Genomic DNA, 16954 nt, shown 5'->3' on the forward strand with positions numbered 1-16954 from the left:
GGTTGGGGGGGGTAAAGCTGTCCCCGGGACCCCTCGGCAGTGGCAGCTCGAGCAGCTTATCCCTCACTCCCCCCAACCAAGTCAAATTGTCCAGAATACGAGGAAAATGGACACTTGAGAGCAGAGAGGACTGAAGGCAGATTATCTTTGCTGAACAACTCAGGAGAGTTTCCCAGTTCAGCCACAGGAGCATCGCAATAGAGGGATAAGCTGTCAAAGCAGAGTCCTACTCTTGTTAGTAGGGACATTGCCTCAGCATTTCTAATTTTTACAAGACTGTCTTGTCTCCTGTTCTCTTAGGGTTTGTAGCCTTTGCCACCATGCCCGAACTGGCACAGAGAATCAAAATGAATTTTGCCTTGGGTCCTGTGGTCTCATTCAAATATCCCACGGGCATTTTTACCAGTTTTTTTCTACTTCCAAATTCCGTAATCAAGGTAGGCTTCTCATTTTCGCCAAAATGTCTCTGAGGATCCCATTTTGGACCGTAGATCCTTATTATTGCAAAATCTATTACGAAGCGAAAGTAGGAAAGTAGGAAATTTACATGAAATCTGTAGAAACCAGATTCTGTGACCGTGTGCTTTGTGTGTGTGTGGGTGTGCGTGTATGTGTGTCCATGTATGTGCGTGTCTGTACCCACGTGCGTGTCTACAATTCCCATATACAATTTACCGTACTCGGTCATTAACAGACCTGAGTGTATATCAGAATTTCTAGTTAGGTGACTGTGATGTAGTTTAAAACCCACTCACAATTTTCTCATTCCATTCTTGTTCCACTGGACAGGTCAATAAATTCACGATGCCCAGATGGAAGACATGATGTTAGATAAGCCTGAATAATACACTCCTTCCCGTAGGGGAGCTTGCTTTAATTTACCAAAGCTATGATTCCCAAACCTAAATGTCTTACAGTTCAATTATTCGTTCAGACATTTATTGGTTATTTTCCAGGGGTTGAAAAAGTAGTTTGGTTGCCAATTATGGATTTGGGACTTTATCCATCAAAAGTCTTTTTCTTTTTTTTTTTTTCTGTTTGCTTTTTGTTTCTCTAAAAAGGTCATTGCCATGATAAACATAGTATTTTGGCAAAATCGCCTTTTTGATTTGGGGTGTTGGCTAAAATGAATTTTGGCCAAAATGAAATCAAGGAGACCAATAAGGGTTTCACAGTAATTCATATGTAAAATGAGGCCCTGGCTTAGGGTGAATGGGTGGGAATGGAAAAAAAAATTATTTGTGAGCTGACACAAGGATGAGTTCCCATAGAGCCTAATGATTGGTTCCACGGTTTTATTGTGTTGTTTACTGTAAGCTCAAGTGATGCAATTTCTCTTTTGTGTGGTTGATAGTTCTGTTGCCAAAGTGCGTTGACACCCGTTAGTTTGGGATGTTTTCTACATTTGGGCAGAGTTGAGCAGATAAGTTACATTACTTTCGGAGGTAGACACATCTATCTCTAAATACATCATTTTTACATTTTATATTTTACATATATGTGGCTTTGTGGGCATAGGTGGGTCTGAGGCTTATCTCAGTTTCATATTACCTGCTGTCAGATTTCCTGCCACTTTCAGTCCCATTCCCTGACCCTTCCCACCACTTCCTGTCTGTGGTCCCCAGAAGCTTCAGTCCTCCCCTCAGAGAGGCCCACCCAAGCTTACTCTCCCAAGCCCTAGAAGTTTTAACTGTACTGTGTCCCATTATATCAAGTATTTTCTGTCCAGTGGCCCCCTCCTCTCAGTACTCCATGGTCTGCTTTCCAGCCCAACAGCTGGCTCCTCTGGGACGCTGCTAAAAAGATGATGTGCACATGCGTAGTAGGGGAAACCTTGCTTTTCCTTCCTAGTCAAGGCAATATTTGGCCTTAAGGAGAAACTGCTCTGCCTTTCTTGCCAATTAATGAGAAATAAGAAACATAGGCAGTCACCAATTGGACAGAATAGGGGAGCTTCACCATGGAGAAGCAAATTTGGGGTTGAAGAGCCTTACTGCAATCTCTTTTTAAATTATGTTTGTTGATCTTCCCTGGATAGAGATGGGTTCATAAATAGTTCCTTTTCCCAAATGACTTAGTCTCCTTGGCAGAAAGAGCAAATACAAATGGAAATAGATCTCCAAGAATCCTTATTCCTGGGATGAAGGGAATGTCAAGAAGCCTGAAAACAATTCTTGAAAGGATAATTATTGCTTATTTTTACAGGGTATTTTTGGTACCAAAGGTATATTTTTAAAGACGGGAAGGGAACCTTCCCTCAAACTCTGCAACAATAAAATATTATGGGTGATATGTAGTGAACTCATGTCCTTATGGGCTGGATCCAACAAGAAAAATATGAATACGGTACGTATAATGATTATGGGACCATTTGATGCTTTAAGAGATTCCAGCTTTTCTTTGACTCACCTTGATGTATCTATTACACTGTATAAACTAATGTGGTGTTCTAAACCGTAAAGGAGGAGATTTGCTATGCATAGATTGGGTATTCAATGGACCATGAATGTGAAAACTGAGGGAAAGAATAGGTAGGTTCATCTTTCCATCCCTGGTCATATTTAGGAAAACAGATGTCCATCATGGGTAGGAGTGTCACACGTTCCCTATAGTCAATTTGATTTTACAACGAATACCATGCATTTAAAAAAAAAAAAAAAAATCCCAGAAAAGAAGTCCAGGCAAGCATTGAACTTATTTCCTGTGTGCCTCCGTTTGTTGGGTGACTTTGGCCTCAGATAAAACCCCCCACTTAACTTGGAAGGCACAAGACAGAATGGAACGGAGATAGAACCCCTTTCCCACAAAAGAGGAGCAATCCTGTTTCATCAACTCTTTGCTTCCTGTTATGGAGAATTCAAGGAGGAGGAAGAGTGTGCATGTGCATGCTAATGTGGTTGAACAGCTAGTTCTGTCCCATTCCATATGGCGGCCAATGAGGCTGGTACGGTGAAGCTAGTCCCCAAATGGCTCTTCTCCGCCAGCCCACCCTACCCCTATTCAAGAGGTGTAGTTGTGCCAGACCAAAATACAAGAGGAACCATTGTTCAAAGCCTGCTTATTCAAAAGTAAGCATTTTTAATAGTTCCCTTGATTACTTTCGTTCTACAGTGTTCTAAGACATAGGATTCCGATCGCTAGTACATCTCTATAATATTCATCTCTATGTTGTTTACAAAGACCGAAACACAGCGCATAGGAAGTGATTATATTTAGCTTTTCTTCTGCAATATTTTATCTTATCCTCACAAAAGCCTGGCACAGTATGACTTTTAGTGTGTTCATTTAATAGGTGAAAATACAGAAACTCACAAGTTACACAAAGTCACAAAGCTTATAATTAACAGAGTTAAGTTCTGGGGGCGCCTGGGTGGCTCAGTCGTTAAGCGTCTGCCTTCGGCTCAGGTCATGATCCCAGGGTCCTGGGATTGAGCCCCACATTGGTCTCCCTGCTCAGCGGGAAGCCTGCTTCTCCTTCTCCCACTCCCCCCTGCTTGTGTCCCCTCTCTCACTGTGTCTCTCTCTGTCAAATAAATAAATAAAATCTTAAAAAAAAAAAAAAAAAGAGTTAAGTTCTGAAGCCCAGGTGTTTTGACGCCCGGATCTGAGACAGGGCACACCCACGTGCATGCGCACAGCATCCCCCTCCTTGCAAATTATCCCACGACTTCAGAGCTGGTGCACGTTGGCTCTCAAGCAATCCATGAACTGACATGAGCTCTTATTTACCTAGATGATTCGGCCTTGTCATTTCCCAAACCCCAGCTTTGGTTTGCTACTTTTTAGCACACTTGTTCTCTGCTTCTGGGAGGTATACTTTCTTTCACTGGGTGATTTTTGCTATAGTATGTTTTATTTCCCTTCAGAGTCGAATGGATGTGTATATGTCACATGCTCCCACTGGATCATCAATGCAGAACATCCTGCATATAAAACAGGTAGTGTCTTTGTCATGGAAGACTCTTCCAATCTTATTTCGGTACACTGAAAGGAGAGAGTTAGCAGGTCTACCCTAAGAAGGTTCGAAGCTGGCTTCTATTTTGTCTCTGTCACCATCTTTGGTTTGATTTCCCCAGATTTGAAGGGAAAGGACAAGGTATAGTACAGACCAAGTAGGTGACATAAATGAACCCAATCTTAGATCGGAGCTTGTAAAACAGAGCCTGACTGAAGCAAGAGGTAACCGGGGAAAGCCTCAGGTGATAGAGCCTTTCCGGGAGAGAGAACTATCTGAGGTTTGACTTCCCCCTAAGGAGTCGTGATTTCCCATTAGCTGTCCCTTCAAACCAAGGGAGACCATTGCTTCCCTCTCTGTTGGCTTTGTGCTTCTAGTGGTAAAAATGTATTTATATCCTTCTGGTGATCCAGAAAGCTTTATTTTCTTCCCAGTGCATAGTGGTTTTCTAAGATTTACTGTAAAAATTGTGATTCTTACTCTGATTATATTTCCAAAAAACATGTATTTCAGCTTTACAGATCTGATGAATTCAGAGCTTATGACTGGGGAAGCGAAGCTGAGAACATGCATCACTATAATCAGGTGAGCTGCTTGGAATGGCCCCAGAAGGGTGGCTTTGAGACATTATAATAAGAAATTGGGATGACTAGGTGGCTCAGTTGGTTAAGCATCTGCCTTCGGCTCAGGTCATGATCTCAGGGTCCTGGGATCGAGTCCCGCATCGGGCTCCCTGCTCAGCAGGGAGTCTGCTCCTCCCCCTGCCTGTGCTCTCTCTCTCATGCTCTCACACTCTCTCTGGCAAATAAATAAATAAAATCTTAAAAAAAAAAAAGAAAGAAATTATTGGAGAGTGAAAAGAATCCTGCCTGACAATTAGTGGCATTCTCATTGATAACGCTCTTTAAAAAATGACTAATTTAAATAAGCATTCATTGCAGAAAATCTAAAAATAAATAGAATAGAAATAAAAGAAGGATATCTTAAGGAATTCTAATAATTTATAATCCCTCCACCCAGAGAACACTATATGTATCAATATTTTACTGCATTTATTCCAATCTTCTCAGTATCACTGCTTTCACACAATTTTTAATCTTGCTTTTTCATTTACAGTTACACAAGACCTAGCCAATGCTACTAAGGTGGTTTTTAACATAATTTTGTTGACAGTATAATAATGAAAATTGTTTCATAAAAATCTATAAAAATGTACAGAGAAAATGAATACCCAGTTCTGGATGTCAACAGAAAAAAATATAGGATCCCACATGAAAATTAAAAGAATCACTACATCAAAAACTAATGATGTAATGTATGGTGATTAACATAATAAAATTTTAAAACATTTTTTAAAAATTAAAAAAATAAAAAAGAATATTATCCACCCATGAAGAGTTGAGCCTTTAGCATCTTTTTGCCCTCTGAGTTTTCACACTAAAATTTGGAGATTCATTTAGCCCTCCTATACCTGTGATAATCCTGTTGCCACCATTTCTTTCCTCAAATTCAGGAGCTGGGCTTCTCAATATGAACCAAACACATTAAATTAAATTTTTCCAATATTTTCCGAGACTGATATATTTAAGGCTATTTATAGATCAATGAAGTTGTTTCTGAGCATCAAAACAGTCAATCAGACCAGTCAATTTCTCACTAATGGATTGAATTGTTAGACAAGTGATTCTACTAGCTCTTAGGACAACTAAGAGAGCTATGTATATTTTTATTATTTTTTAAGCTTGATTAAGATATAATTTACATACAATAAAATTCACAAATTTTCCAATTCAATGAATTTTGGCAAATACACTCATTCCTGTAACCATGCCACAATCAAGATATAGAAGTTTCCACTACCCCCCAAAGTTTTCCCCTGCCCCTCAGACCGTATATATTCACAGATGCATTTATTTGCAAATGCTTAGAATAGGGCCAGGGAAAAAAAAAACAACACAGCAACAACAAAAGTTAAAAGAATTGTCTTCAGAGAGCCGAGGAACGGCAGACTGAACTAGGGGAACCTGAAGGAATTAAGGGAGTGTGAAGGAATTAAGGAGGCTCTCAATTTGGATTTGACATACTTCTCTTTTCTTCCATTATTTTTAATGAGCATATTTAATTTATATATTGTTTCCATTTACAAGAAAATGAAACAAAAATGTCACCCATACACTTAAGACCATTGTTAGTCAAATTCTTTCTTTTTCAGCTTTATTGAGGCAAAATTGACAAATAAAATTGTAAGATTGAAGGATACAACGTGCTGACTTAAATATATGGGAGTGTCAGTGTCCTTAGAATTTCTCAATGGTTAGCTGGTCCAATCTGAGTCCAGGCTGATCCTGCCTGCTTTGAGTATGATTTTAGGTCACTTGAAGTCAAATTTTATTATATTCTGGCATTATTACTTTGCCGTCTTCTTAAGTTCCCAGCACAATCTTTGTGCCCACTGCATTTTATCGAGAATAGGGAGACTAACCCGTGTCAGCTCCACGAGGGTAGAGATTTCCTTCTGTTTTCTTCACCAGTGTTTTCTCACGGGGCAGAGGACCTGGCACTTCTTCCCTTCCTCCACTCACTCCTGAACCCCGGAAAATGTAGTTTGGGTCTTCATCTTTCTATTACAGCTACTTTATTTAAAGTCGCGGTGGTTTTTGATTGTCAAATCCAGTGGCCTGTTTTCGCCTTCAGATGTGTGTTCTGTGAGGTCACACAGCCCCTGACCATTCACGCACTCAACCCGGACTTCCACGATGCAGTGATCTTAAGTCTTCCCTTCCCTTTTTGATTGCTTCCTTCGTCCTCCATCGACGCTATCTACTTTCTATCTCCTCCACTCAAATTGTCAGCCTTCCTCCAAGATTCTTCACACCTCTCTCCCTTTCTCCCTTGGAGAATGTAGTCATCCCCATAGCTTCAATTATCCCTTCTCTGGACCATCCCTACTGTGTGTCTAGATTGTTCCAGGATCTACCGCCAGCCTATTCCTTCCTCAAGGCATCCCAGACTGATGGCCCTACAGTCACCCTAAGACTGAGCTCTGAGAAATGACCCTGCTTCATCCCCCCAAACTTCCAAAAGATGTCAAAATACCTTAGCCTAGACCTTGACTGTCTGTCTCCAATCTTATATCCTACTGCATTGTCCCACACAGTTTCTTCCCTGGGTTCACTGGAGAGCTTGCCATCCTGACCACGGTGTACATGCGCTGGCTGCCATCCTGACCACGGTGTACATGCGCTGGCTACCTTCCAGGAAGCCCTCCCACCCTCATCCCTATCTGGCAAAATCCAACTGTCCCTCAAGAGTCATTTCAAATAACTCCTCTTTCTAGAAAGCCCCCGGTCAGAAGTTGTTTCTTCTTTGCCTTCACTGCTATTGTATTTGGGGAGTGTTTTGTGGCATTTGACATACCCTACTGTGTAGGCAAATGTTTGTTGACTTATCTTGCCTTGTTCCTTCATACTCCTTGAAGATACGGACCATTGCAGGCATTCTTTCTACTTCCCTTGGTGCCTGACAGAACTGTGTTCATAGTCAATGCTCATTTAGGAGCCCCTCTGCGTACCTGAACCCAATTGTTGTAGTGAGGAGCTTTCTCTCATGAACGTTCTTTCTCTCTTTTCCATAGAGCCGTCCCCCACTCTATGACTTGACCACCATGAAGGTGCCTACTGCTATGTGGGCTGGTGGCCATGATGTCCTTGTGACGCTCCAGGATGTGGCCAGGGTAATCCCCCAAATCGGGAATCTCCAGTACTTCGACCTCTTGCCTGACTGGAATCACTTCGATTTCATCTGGGGCATGGACGCTCCTCAGCGGATGTATAGTAAAATCATAGCCTTGATGAAGTCATACTCCTGACTGCAGCACGTCTCCATCTTGGTTCAAAGTTGCTTGCCAGCCCATGGGAGGCTTTGGGAAAGAGACTGATCAGCAAGGAGGCCTTCTCCGGCATCCTTCACCTTGTTTGCTGTTGCTGAGGGGCTCCCTTACCTGGCGTCCCGGCTAGGAATTATTTCAACTGTGTTGCTCTTAGCTAAGAACTGCACACACCTGAAATCTCCAGTCTCTTCCCCTCAGTCAGGGGTAGGCCCAATTTTTCATCTCTGTGAAATATGCACTTGGGAGAGTAGTTCAAAGAGGCCTTTTCCTTTCCTAGTTAAAGTCAATTTCTTAGAAGGAAAGACTTCATTTGGGAATATATTTTGGGTGGCTGTGATCATATGGCCTACTAGAAATCACAGTTAGGTGGTCATCTATAAACAAGCCATGGTCATCTATGGTCATCCATAAACAGGCCATGAAAATAAGCTCTGGCCCACGTCCAGCATGAAAAAGAACAGCCCACTGGAAAAACTAATAAAATTGAAGTATTCCAGGAGCCCACTTTACTGTTATAAGCTAGGAAAAAAAAAAGAGAGAGACAGACAGACAGATAAAACTGGGAATGACTACGTAGGATATGCTGAATTACTGATTATTCTGAAGTTACAACACATGAGAAATAATTCTGTCCCGTCTTGCTCTAAAGATAAGTTAAACTGATCACCAGCGGTGTTTTCATGGTCAAAGGGGAATTTATACAATTGCTTGCACCCAAGTGACATTTAAAGCAGCTTCCAGAAAGCCTATTTTAGAAGCAGCAAGGGAGGCTCTAGGAATATTCCAAGTCTTGCTCTGTTTCATTCTCTAACTGATGCCAGACCTTGATTTTAGCATTTAGTATGGAGTTCCAAGAGGAACGTGAAGTTTTGTGTCCGTTTCTGGATTCCTGAATGGTGGAAACTTGCAAAAGTTCTTTACCTTCTATGAAGATTTCATTAACGGAAAACTCTTTACGATCCTCAAGGAATCATAAATAAATGGTACACATACATACCTCCCACAGTTAATTTTAAACAAGTAAATGTAAATTAGCTCCCTAATATTTGCATGGAGGACTAGGGTCTTTTGGATGTCAAATACCACATAATCATTCTTTAATAAATAATTCATACTTCATCATTTTTAACCTTAGTTTTAATGTCTTTCAAATGAGTAACAATTTTAAAACACTTGGGAAGCCATTTTAAGTACAAATCCTTCCATATTTGTATAATTTTTATTTATCAAGATTGGACTGTCTAAGTTTGTTTTTAGTGACTTTTAGAGAGCTCTTCGAAGAGTAGAATGTAGTTTTCTTTTTTCTTTTTTTAATTTAAATTCAATTAGCCAACATAGAGTATATCATTAGTTTAAGATGAAATGCTCAATAATTTATCGGTTGCGTATAACACCGAGTGAAAGTGTAGTTTTCATGCAAACAGTACAGTCTTTTAAAGTCACATTTAACCAAATTAATCAAAATGCATTAAATAATATAACTATTATAACAGATAGAACAGGCATAAGTAAGTCTGAGAACAAATATCTAACTCTTGGTAAGCTTACAGTTCAACTGGAACGAGTGGAAAGATGTGGCCGTAATAGATTAGCTTATTCGTTATGAGTATTTAAGAGGCATTGGACATCAGTTAAGATACCTACAGAGAGAAAAGAGGCATTGGTTACTATAGGAATCTAGTTAAGTGGACGTCAGTTGAGAGAGCTCCTGCAGGATTTGTCTTATTCGGCTATTGCTATAATGCTGTGTAACAAGCAATCGTGAGTAGCTCAGGGGCTCCCAACAGCAAACATTCCTTTTTCATGCTCACAGCCCTGCAGTTTGACTGGGGTGGCTCTGCCTTGGGCTGGGATCACCAGGGCCTGGCTCAACCCGGTGGGTTGGGTCCTGGTCTGCTCCACATGCCAGTTCATTCTGGAGCTAGCAGCTAAGAGGACTCTGTTCTTCACAAGGTAGATCCCAAGAGCACAAAGAGGACTAGCTCAATCATAGCAGCATGTTTACAGCTCTGCTGGATTCACAGCCGCTCCTACACATGTCTCTGCTGCAGATGACCCAGCCGAGCCCGCCCCAGGGGGGTGGGGTAGTCTGCCTTCCCTACCGGGGGAGGCTGTAAACCACACGACCAAGAATGCGCGTACATCATGCTGTGATGCAGGAGTGCAGAAGTGGGGAAGAATCCGTTCTACCACACACAGGTACAAAACTCAAAAGATAAAAACAGGGAATACGATAAAAAGTAAGTCTCTCTCCCTGCCTTGGCTCCTGGTCCCATGGTCTCCCCTTCAAAGACAATTCATTCTCACCAGTGTTTTTGAGTATCCTCCTGTGGATTATACCATGCATATTCTAGTAGCTCCATAGATACTCATTGGGGTTTCCTTCTCACCTAACTGTACCATACTATATATACTGTTTCACATTTTGCTTTGATCACTTAATATATCTTGGAGATTTTTCTCTATCAGTTCATATGGAACATTATGATAGACTACATGGAATTTCATTATCAACAGAGATTCAGATGGATTAGGATCTTTTGTAATTATACACATCGCTGTAAAGAATATCATACAGACAGGGCACCTGGGTGGCTCAGTGGGTTAAGCGTCTGCCTTCGGCTCGGGTCGTGATCCCAGGGCCCTGGGGTCGAGCCCCGCATCGGGCTCCCTGCTCAGCGGGGAGTCTGCTTCTCCCTCTGCCACTCCCCCTGCTTATGCTCTCTCTCTCCAACAAATAAATAAATAAAATCTTTTAAAAAATTCTCAAGCTATGCTTTTGCAATGTGTGCACTTTTTCTATTATATATGTTATATTTCAATAAAAAGTACGTTTTAAATACACTAAGCTTTTCTGCTTAAAATCAACAAGCTATGAAGTACAGAAGAAAAGAACACTTTTTACCAATACCTCTACTTTTTTTATTTTTTGCTCTGCGTATTGTAGCAAATATATTGACTATGATAAGTCTGAATAATAGTTTATTTTTTGCTAGGAGTTTTACAGGAAATATCTCATTTAAAACTTATAAGCCTATGGGATAAAACTATGGTCACATGAGGCACAGAGAAAAATGAGATATAAAAGCCAAATTTTCCTAAGATTGCACAAATGAAGGAGTCATGATTTTAATCCAGGATGTCTGACAGTATATATCTGTATAAATGTGTTCAAATGGTATATAAATATCGTTGGGACACCATTCAGAAAGTCATGTTTGTATTACCCTAGACCAGAATTACTTGAAAAATAAAGGCAAGAGATGAGAAAATGTTTTGGAGTTTTTTGGGAGAGGGGGTTTGTTGTGTTTTTTATAAACTCATCAAAATCTCAAATTGAGATGAGAAGATAGAACTACCCTATGACCCAGCAATCCTACTTTTGGGTATATATCCAAAGCAATGCAATTCCCTATCTCAAAAAGATATCTGCACTACCATGTTCATTGCTGCATTATTCACAACAGCCAAGACATAGAAACCTAAGTGTCCATCAACAGATGAATGGATGAACAAAATGTGGTATGCACACACACACACACACACACACACACACACACACGAGTAAAATATTATTCAACCATAAAGAAAGAAGGAAATCCTGTGACAACATGGATGGACCTTAAGGGCATTATGTTAAGTGAGGTAAGTCAGACAGAGAAAGACAAACATTGCATGGTCTCAATTATTTGTGGAATCTAAAAACATCAAACTCAGAAACAGTAGAATGGTGTTTGAGGGGGAGGGTGGGGGAAAATGGGGAAATGTGGTCGAAGGGCACAACTTTTAGCTAAGATGAGTAAGTTCTGAAGCTCTCTTACAGCATGGTGACTGTAGTTAACAATACTGTAGTGTGTACTTAAAAGTTGCTGGGAGAGCTTTAATGTTCCCACCATAACAACAAAAGAGTAATTACGTGAGGCAAAGGACGTGTTAACTAATCTTATCTGTGGTAAACAGTTCACAATATATGAGTGTATCAAATCATCACATTGTATATCGTAAACTTACACAGTGTTATCTGTCAGTTATACCTCAATAAAGTTGGATAAAAAATTTAGATGAGTAGATCACTAGTCAGGTCAATTGTAACACATTTTTCATCACTTTGTCTGAAATACCAGGATCACTTCCAAGTAAGCATAGAATCTAGCAATCCACTGATGTGGAACTTGGTTATAGACTTTGTAATATAAAGTTATTGAAAATTTGACAACGTTTCTCCTTTTTTTTCTTACCGTTACATTTACACAAAGCAAGAAACTCGTAGACCCCATAAACAGACTCACTAGGGAACTATAGTTTCTCAAGCCTGAATATCCCATTAATATTTTGTATAGAACAAGGTAAATCATGACATTAATTTCTAATACAAATCCAGGTCAAATGTAAAGTCTTTGGTGAGTTTCTTTCAGGAAGTATGGTGAGGTGAAACTGGACTAAAATAATGGCTTTTTGAGACTTATTAATCCAAGAGCAAGGAAGTCACTGGAAACTCTGCTATAGGTAAAAACACCTGGTCCTAGACTCTATCAAAGCATCTCATCAGCCATGTGAGGTGGCAAAGCTCCAAACACAGGAGACAGGGCCTTGGTCAGCTCTGACCACTTGCCCGTTGTCCTCCTATGCGAAGCTCATCCACACCTTCCAAGGTCTGGCTCAAGCACCACCATTTCTGAAAAGATTTCCTTGAACTTGACGCCCCCAAATTAATACTTCTTCTTCTAAATCACTTTTTATTATGCTCCTGCATTATCTCTTTAGTCTATCTCCCTAATCAATTTTAAGTAGCTTGAGAACAGGAGCTTTGTGTTTCTTACCTTTTCACTTCTTAAAATCTTTGTTTTGAAATAATATAGATTGCTGTGAAATTGTAAAAATAGTGCAGAAAGTTCCCACATACTCGTCCCTCAGTCTCCCCCCAAAGGTAATATCTTACATGACTATAGTGTGCTCTCAAAACCATGAAGTTGACCTTGGTATAATCCACAGAACTTAACCAGATTTCACTATGCCCTCCTCTGTGTGTGTGTGTGTGTGTGTGTGTGTAGTTCAATGCAATGTTATCATGTATGTAGATTGTGTAACCACCACCACAACTAAGATACAGAACTGCCCATCACCACAAAAACTTCCCTCGAGCTTTCCCTGCGTAGTTAACAACCACTCCCACCACTCCCCAGCCCTCCTGAAACCTAACCCTTGTAACCACTAATCTGTCATCTCGGCAACTTTGTGTAAAAGTTGTGTGACCTTTTGATAGTTGCTTGTTTCACTCACTTGAGAGCCATCCAAACTGTTAACTATTAAAGTGTATCACATTTGCTCCTTTTTATTGCTGAGAAATATCCGTGGTATGGGCCCACTACGGATTATTTAATTATCTACCCACTGAAGGACTTCTGGGTTGTTTCCAAGTTTTGGCTTTACCTTTTAACTTTCCAGTGCTTAGCAAGGTGACTTGAAAGTAAAAAACACTCAATTCGGGTTCGTTAATTTGAATTAATTGCTAGTCCCACCCGAAGCTGAATTCTGTGCTGACACCTGATGTACATATTTGCCCTGAGGGGAAATGTCAGTTTCTCCATGTTTCCATTGACTTCACTCTTACCTTCACCTGATACTGAGAGATTGCAAAACATCTGTGCGGTTCTCATTCCATTTTAGAGTTCAGATGTGATTTAAGAAGTGCTTTGGGGGTCCAGGGAAAACGGATTCCTGGTATTCGCACCTTGATGGTTATGAAATTCTCCCCCAGCCTGTTATCAGGGTGACAGGGGCTCTTAGCTCATCAAAATCTCCATCGGCATTATCACAGCCCCCACAGAGCCAGTCCAAATGAAAAGAAGAATGACACTAATATTGTGCCATCATTAAAATTTTCTGTGAAGTATAAAGGCACCAGTATATTTTTTCAGTAACTCCTACCTTTGTGTGCCATTTTGATTGAAGCATGGTTGACACACAGTGCTTCACTAGCATCAGGTATCAACGTAGTGACTCGACAGCTCTATGCTCACAAATGTAGCTCCCATCTGTTTCCATACCATTGACTATATTCCCTGTGCTGTGTCTTTTCTTCCCAGGACCTATTCATTCCGTTACTGGAAGCCTGCATCTCCCACTCCCCATCAAGCATTTTGCCCGTCTTCCCACCCCTCCCCTCTGACAACCTCTCAGCTTATTCTCTGTATTTATGGGTCCGTTTCTGTTTCCGTTTATTTGTTAGTTTTTGTTGTTTTGTTTTGTTTTTGTCACTTTTAATCTGTGTGCAAATTGCTTTCTTAACCTGACCAGTCAACTGAGCTGGGAAAGTTAACTTTTTCAGAATACTATGTGCCCTTCGTAGGCTTCATCAAAATAAGCACTGTTAAGTGTTCACTTGGGCAGCACAGAGACTAAATTCGGAACCAGACAGAGAAGATTATCATGGTCCCTACTCGAGAATGCCTCGCGAATTCGTGAAGCAGTCCTATTCTTTTTAAAAATGATACACTTAAAAATGACCTCCGTGCCCTACCATCATCGCCCCTCTCCAAAGAAAGATCACTGGAAACTCTGCTATAGGTAAAAACACCTGGTCCTAGACTCTATCAAAGCATCTCATCAGCCATGTGAGGTGGCGAAGCTCCAAACACAGGAGACAGAGGCCAAAAAGTCAGCACTGGGATGGAAAAAGGAAAAACTGCTAACCACCTACTCTGCAAGATTTGCCACAGGGGTATATGGAAACTACATAGGTTTCTATATCATAATAAAATAATACAATTTATATTACTAAAAAGTACATGTGTATGGTAGAAAATTTAAAAATGCAAATATTATAAAAATTGTTTAATATTAAGTCGGTTCTTTAAATGGGATTTTAGGCATTGGTGTACCACATACCCGTATTTCCAATAGTTTAAGGTTTCAAAAGGCAAATATAAGAAGTTACCTAGTTGCAAAAAAACCCTTAGCTCTTTCATATTGAAAAAACTCAGTTGTTCTAAGTAATCAAAGATCTGATAAAGACAATCTGAAGTATAGGAAATATTTGCTTCTGAGGCAGATTACATAAAAGATAAACAAAAAACATTTTATAATCTTTCATTAAGAGAAGACCAATAATCTAAGACATGTTGTGATTTTAACAGAGAGAAAATTAAAGTCTAGCTTTATATAAGCCCACCACTGAGACAATCTGGCAAGTGGTTGGTACTCAGGAGATGCTCGTGGCACTGGGGGCGCCGTCAGGGAAAATCTAAAGAGTTGATAATGATGAAGCTCCCACCCCAAAAGCTTCTTGGGGAAATCCGTGGTAAAGTCCCTGAGGGAAAACTATCTTCACCATAAAAAGTTCCTTGACCCCTGTCCCCATTGCCATCTACTTCATCCTTACCCTCTCCCCTCTACCTCCAAGCTGAAAGGATTGGAATATTTGGGCTCTAAAGCACCTCCTGGGTCCTTTTCCTATGGACCTAGCTCCTTCCTGCTTAGATTGTCCTGATTGGTCATCAGCCACCAGAGAGAGAGAGACCACATGAGCACAGGAACTTACCTTTACCTCTCAGCAAGACTTGCAAAGAGATTCACCCTTAACCCATGCCCAATAAACAATACCCCACCAATTTTCCATTGTTGGTTTGCATTCTTCCTGAATGAAGAGGAAGGTCTCTCTCCCAATCTTGTTGACCCATCCTCTATCCATGCAGAGAACATACTATCAAAGACGCAAAAGGGAAATTGGGGGGTTTTTTTTATTAAGATTTTTATTTAAGTAATCTCTACACCCAAGGTAGGGCTGGAACTCTTGAACTCACAACCCCGAGATCAAGAGTCGCATGCTCCATAGACTAAGCCAGCCAGGCGCAGGGACGCAGAAGGGTCACATTCCTCAAGGGAGGCCTCATGCAGAGCTAAGCAAGGAGAAGAGTCGTCCCTGAATGTCCTGACTCTTCCCTTATTTTAAGTAGGGTGGTGTTCTACTAAGGCAATATTTCTCAAGCTTTAGTCATTCACATTTCTCATTCACAATGCTGGTTGTACCTGCATGCCAAACATAATACTGCTTATTCAAAAGTCTCAAAATCAGTTCTTCTGTTTAACTTAAACTGCTTTTTAAAAGAAACCTCCTGCTGGGGCACCTGGGTGGCTAGTCGTTAAGCATCTGCCTTCGGCTCAGGTCATGATCCTGGGGTCCTGGGATCGAGTCCGGCATTGGGCTCCCTGCTCAGCGGGGAGACTGCTTCTCCCTCTGTGCCTCCCCCCACTCGTGCTCTCTCTCTCTCCGCCCCCCAAATAAATAAAATCCTTAAAAAAAAGAAAAGAAAGAAAGAAACTTGCTGCAGCTACTATAAATGGAAGGAAAGGTATTATTTGCCAAAACTTGAAAGTCGCCGTAAACAGACGAACAATACAAAACATAATTGATGATAAAATAGATAGCATGACTAGTCAGGGCACTAGCGTTTTAGAACTGCCTTTCTTTTGTTAAATGTACTCTTTATTTGCCAGGGAGATGAGCAATTGCTAGAAACAAAGACATAAACCAAAGTTAGACTCTCTCCTTGTGACATTCAGAGGGTTGAAAGAAAAGAAATTTTTTTAAGATTTTATTTTTAAGCAATGTCAACACCCAGTGTGGGGCTTGAACTTACAACCCTGAGACCAAGAGCTGCATGCTCTACCCACTGAGCCATCCAGGTGCCCCAGAAGGTTGAAAGAAATTTGATAGGGAGACATGGTAGGAAGAATAATGGCCCCCCCAAAGATGTCCCCGTCCTAATCCCAGAAGCCTGTGAACGTGTTACCTTCTATGGCAAAAGAGACTTTGCACCTGTCATTATGATAGGAAACTGGAGGTGAGAATTTTATTCTGGGTTTTCTGGGTAGACCCAATGGAAGTGCAAGAGTTCTTATGACAAGGAGGCAAGAAGGTCAAAGTCAGAAAAAAGAAATATGACCTTGGAACAACTGGAAGTGGTGTGATGGAGCCAAGAAATGCGGGCAACCCCTTGAAGCTGGAAAACATAAGGAAGCAGTTTCTCCCCTGAAGTCTTCAGAAAGAATGCAGCCTGATCAGCATCTTGATCGCAGCTTCCTGACCTCGATCTTGGCTTTTGGAACCA

General features: G+C 40.8%; 1 protein-coding gene and 1 non-coding gene across 2 annotated transcripts; both read left to right on the top strand.

The window, feature by feature from the left end:
- Positions 1–300: 300 nt before the first annotated feature.
- On the top strand, positions 301–8924 carry LOC144380796 (lipase member N-like; the record flags this gene model as incomplete). The annotated part of the gene is made up of 5 exons (XM_078065593.1): positions 301–437; positions 2206–2346; positions 3867–3938; positions 4469–4540; positions 7590–8924. Coding segments are annotated over 5 exons (656 nt in total), but the record flags the coding sequence as incomplete, so codon positions are not given.
- Positions 8925–14218: 5294 nt separating this feature from the next.
- On the top strand, positions 14219–14325 carry LOC118527525 (U6 spliceosomal RNA). Its single transcript, XR_004913149.1, has one exon. It is a non-coding gene; the product is annotated as a U6 spliceosomal RNA (small nuclear RNA).
- The last annotated feature ends 2629 nt before the right edge of the window (positions 14326–16954 follow it).

The sequence above is a fragment of the Halichoerus grypus genome, unplaced genomic scaffold (assembly GCF_964656455.1).
Source record: "Halichoerus grypus unplaced genomic scaffold, mHalGry1.hap1.1 HAP1_SCAFFOLD_180, whole genome shotgun sequence".
NCBI lineage: Eukaryota > Metazoa > Chordata > Mammalia > Carnivora > Phocidae > Halichoerus > Halichoerus grypus.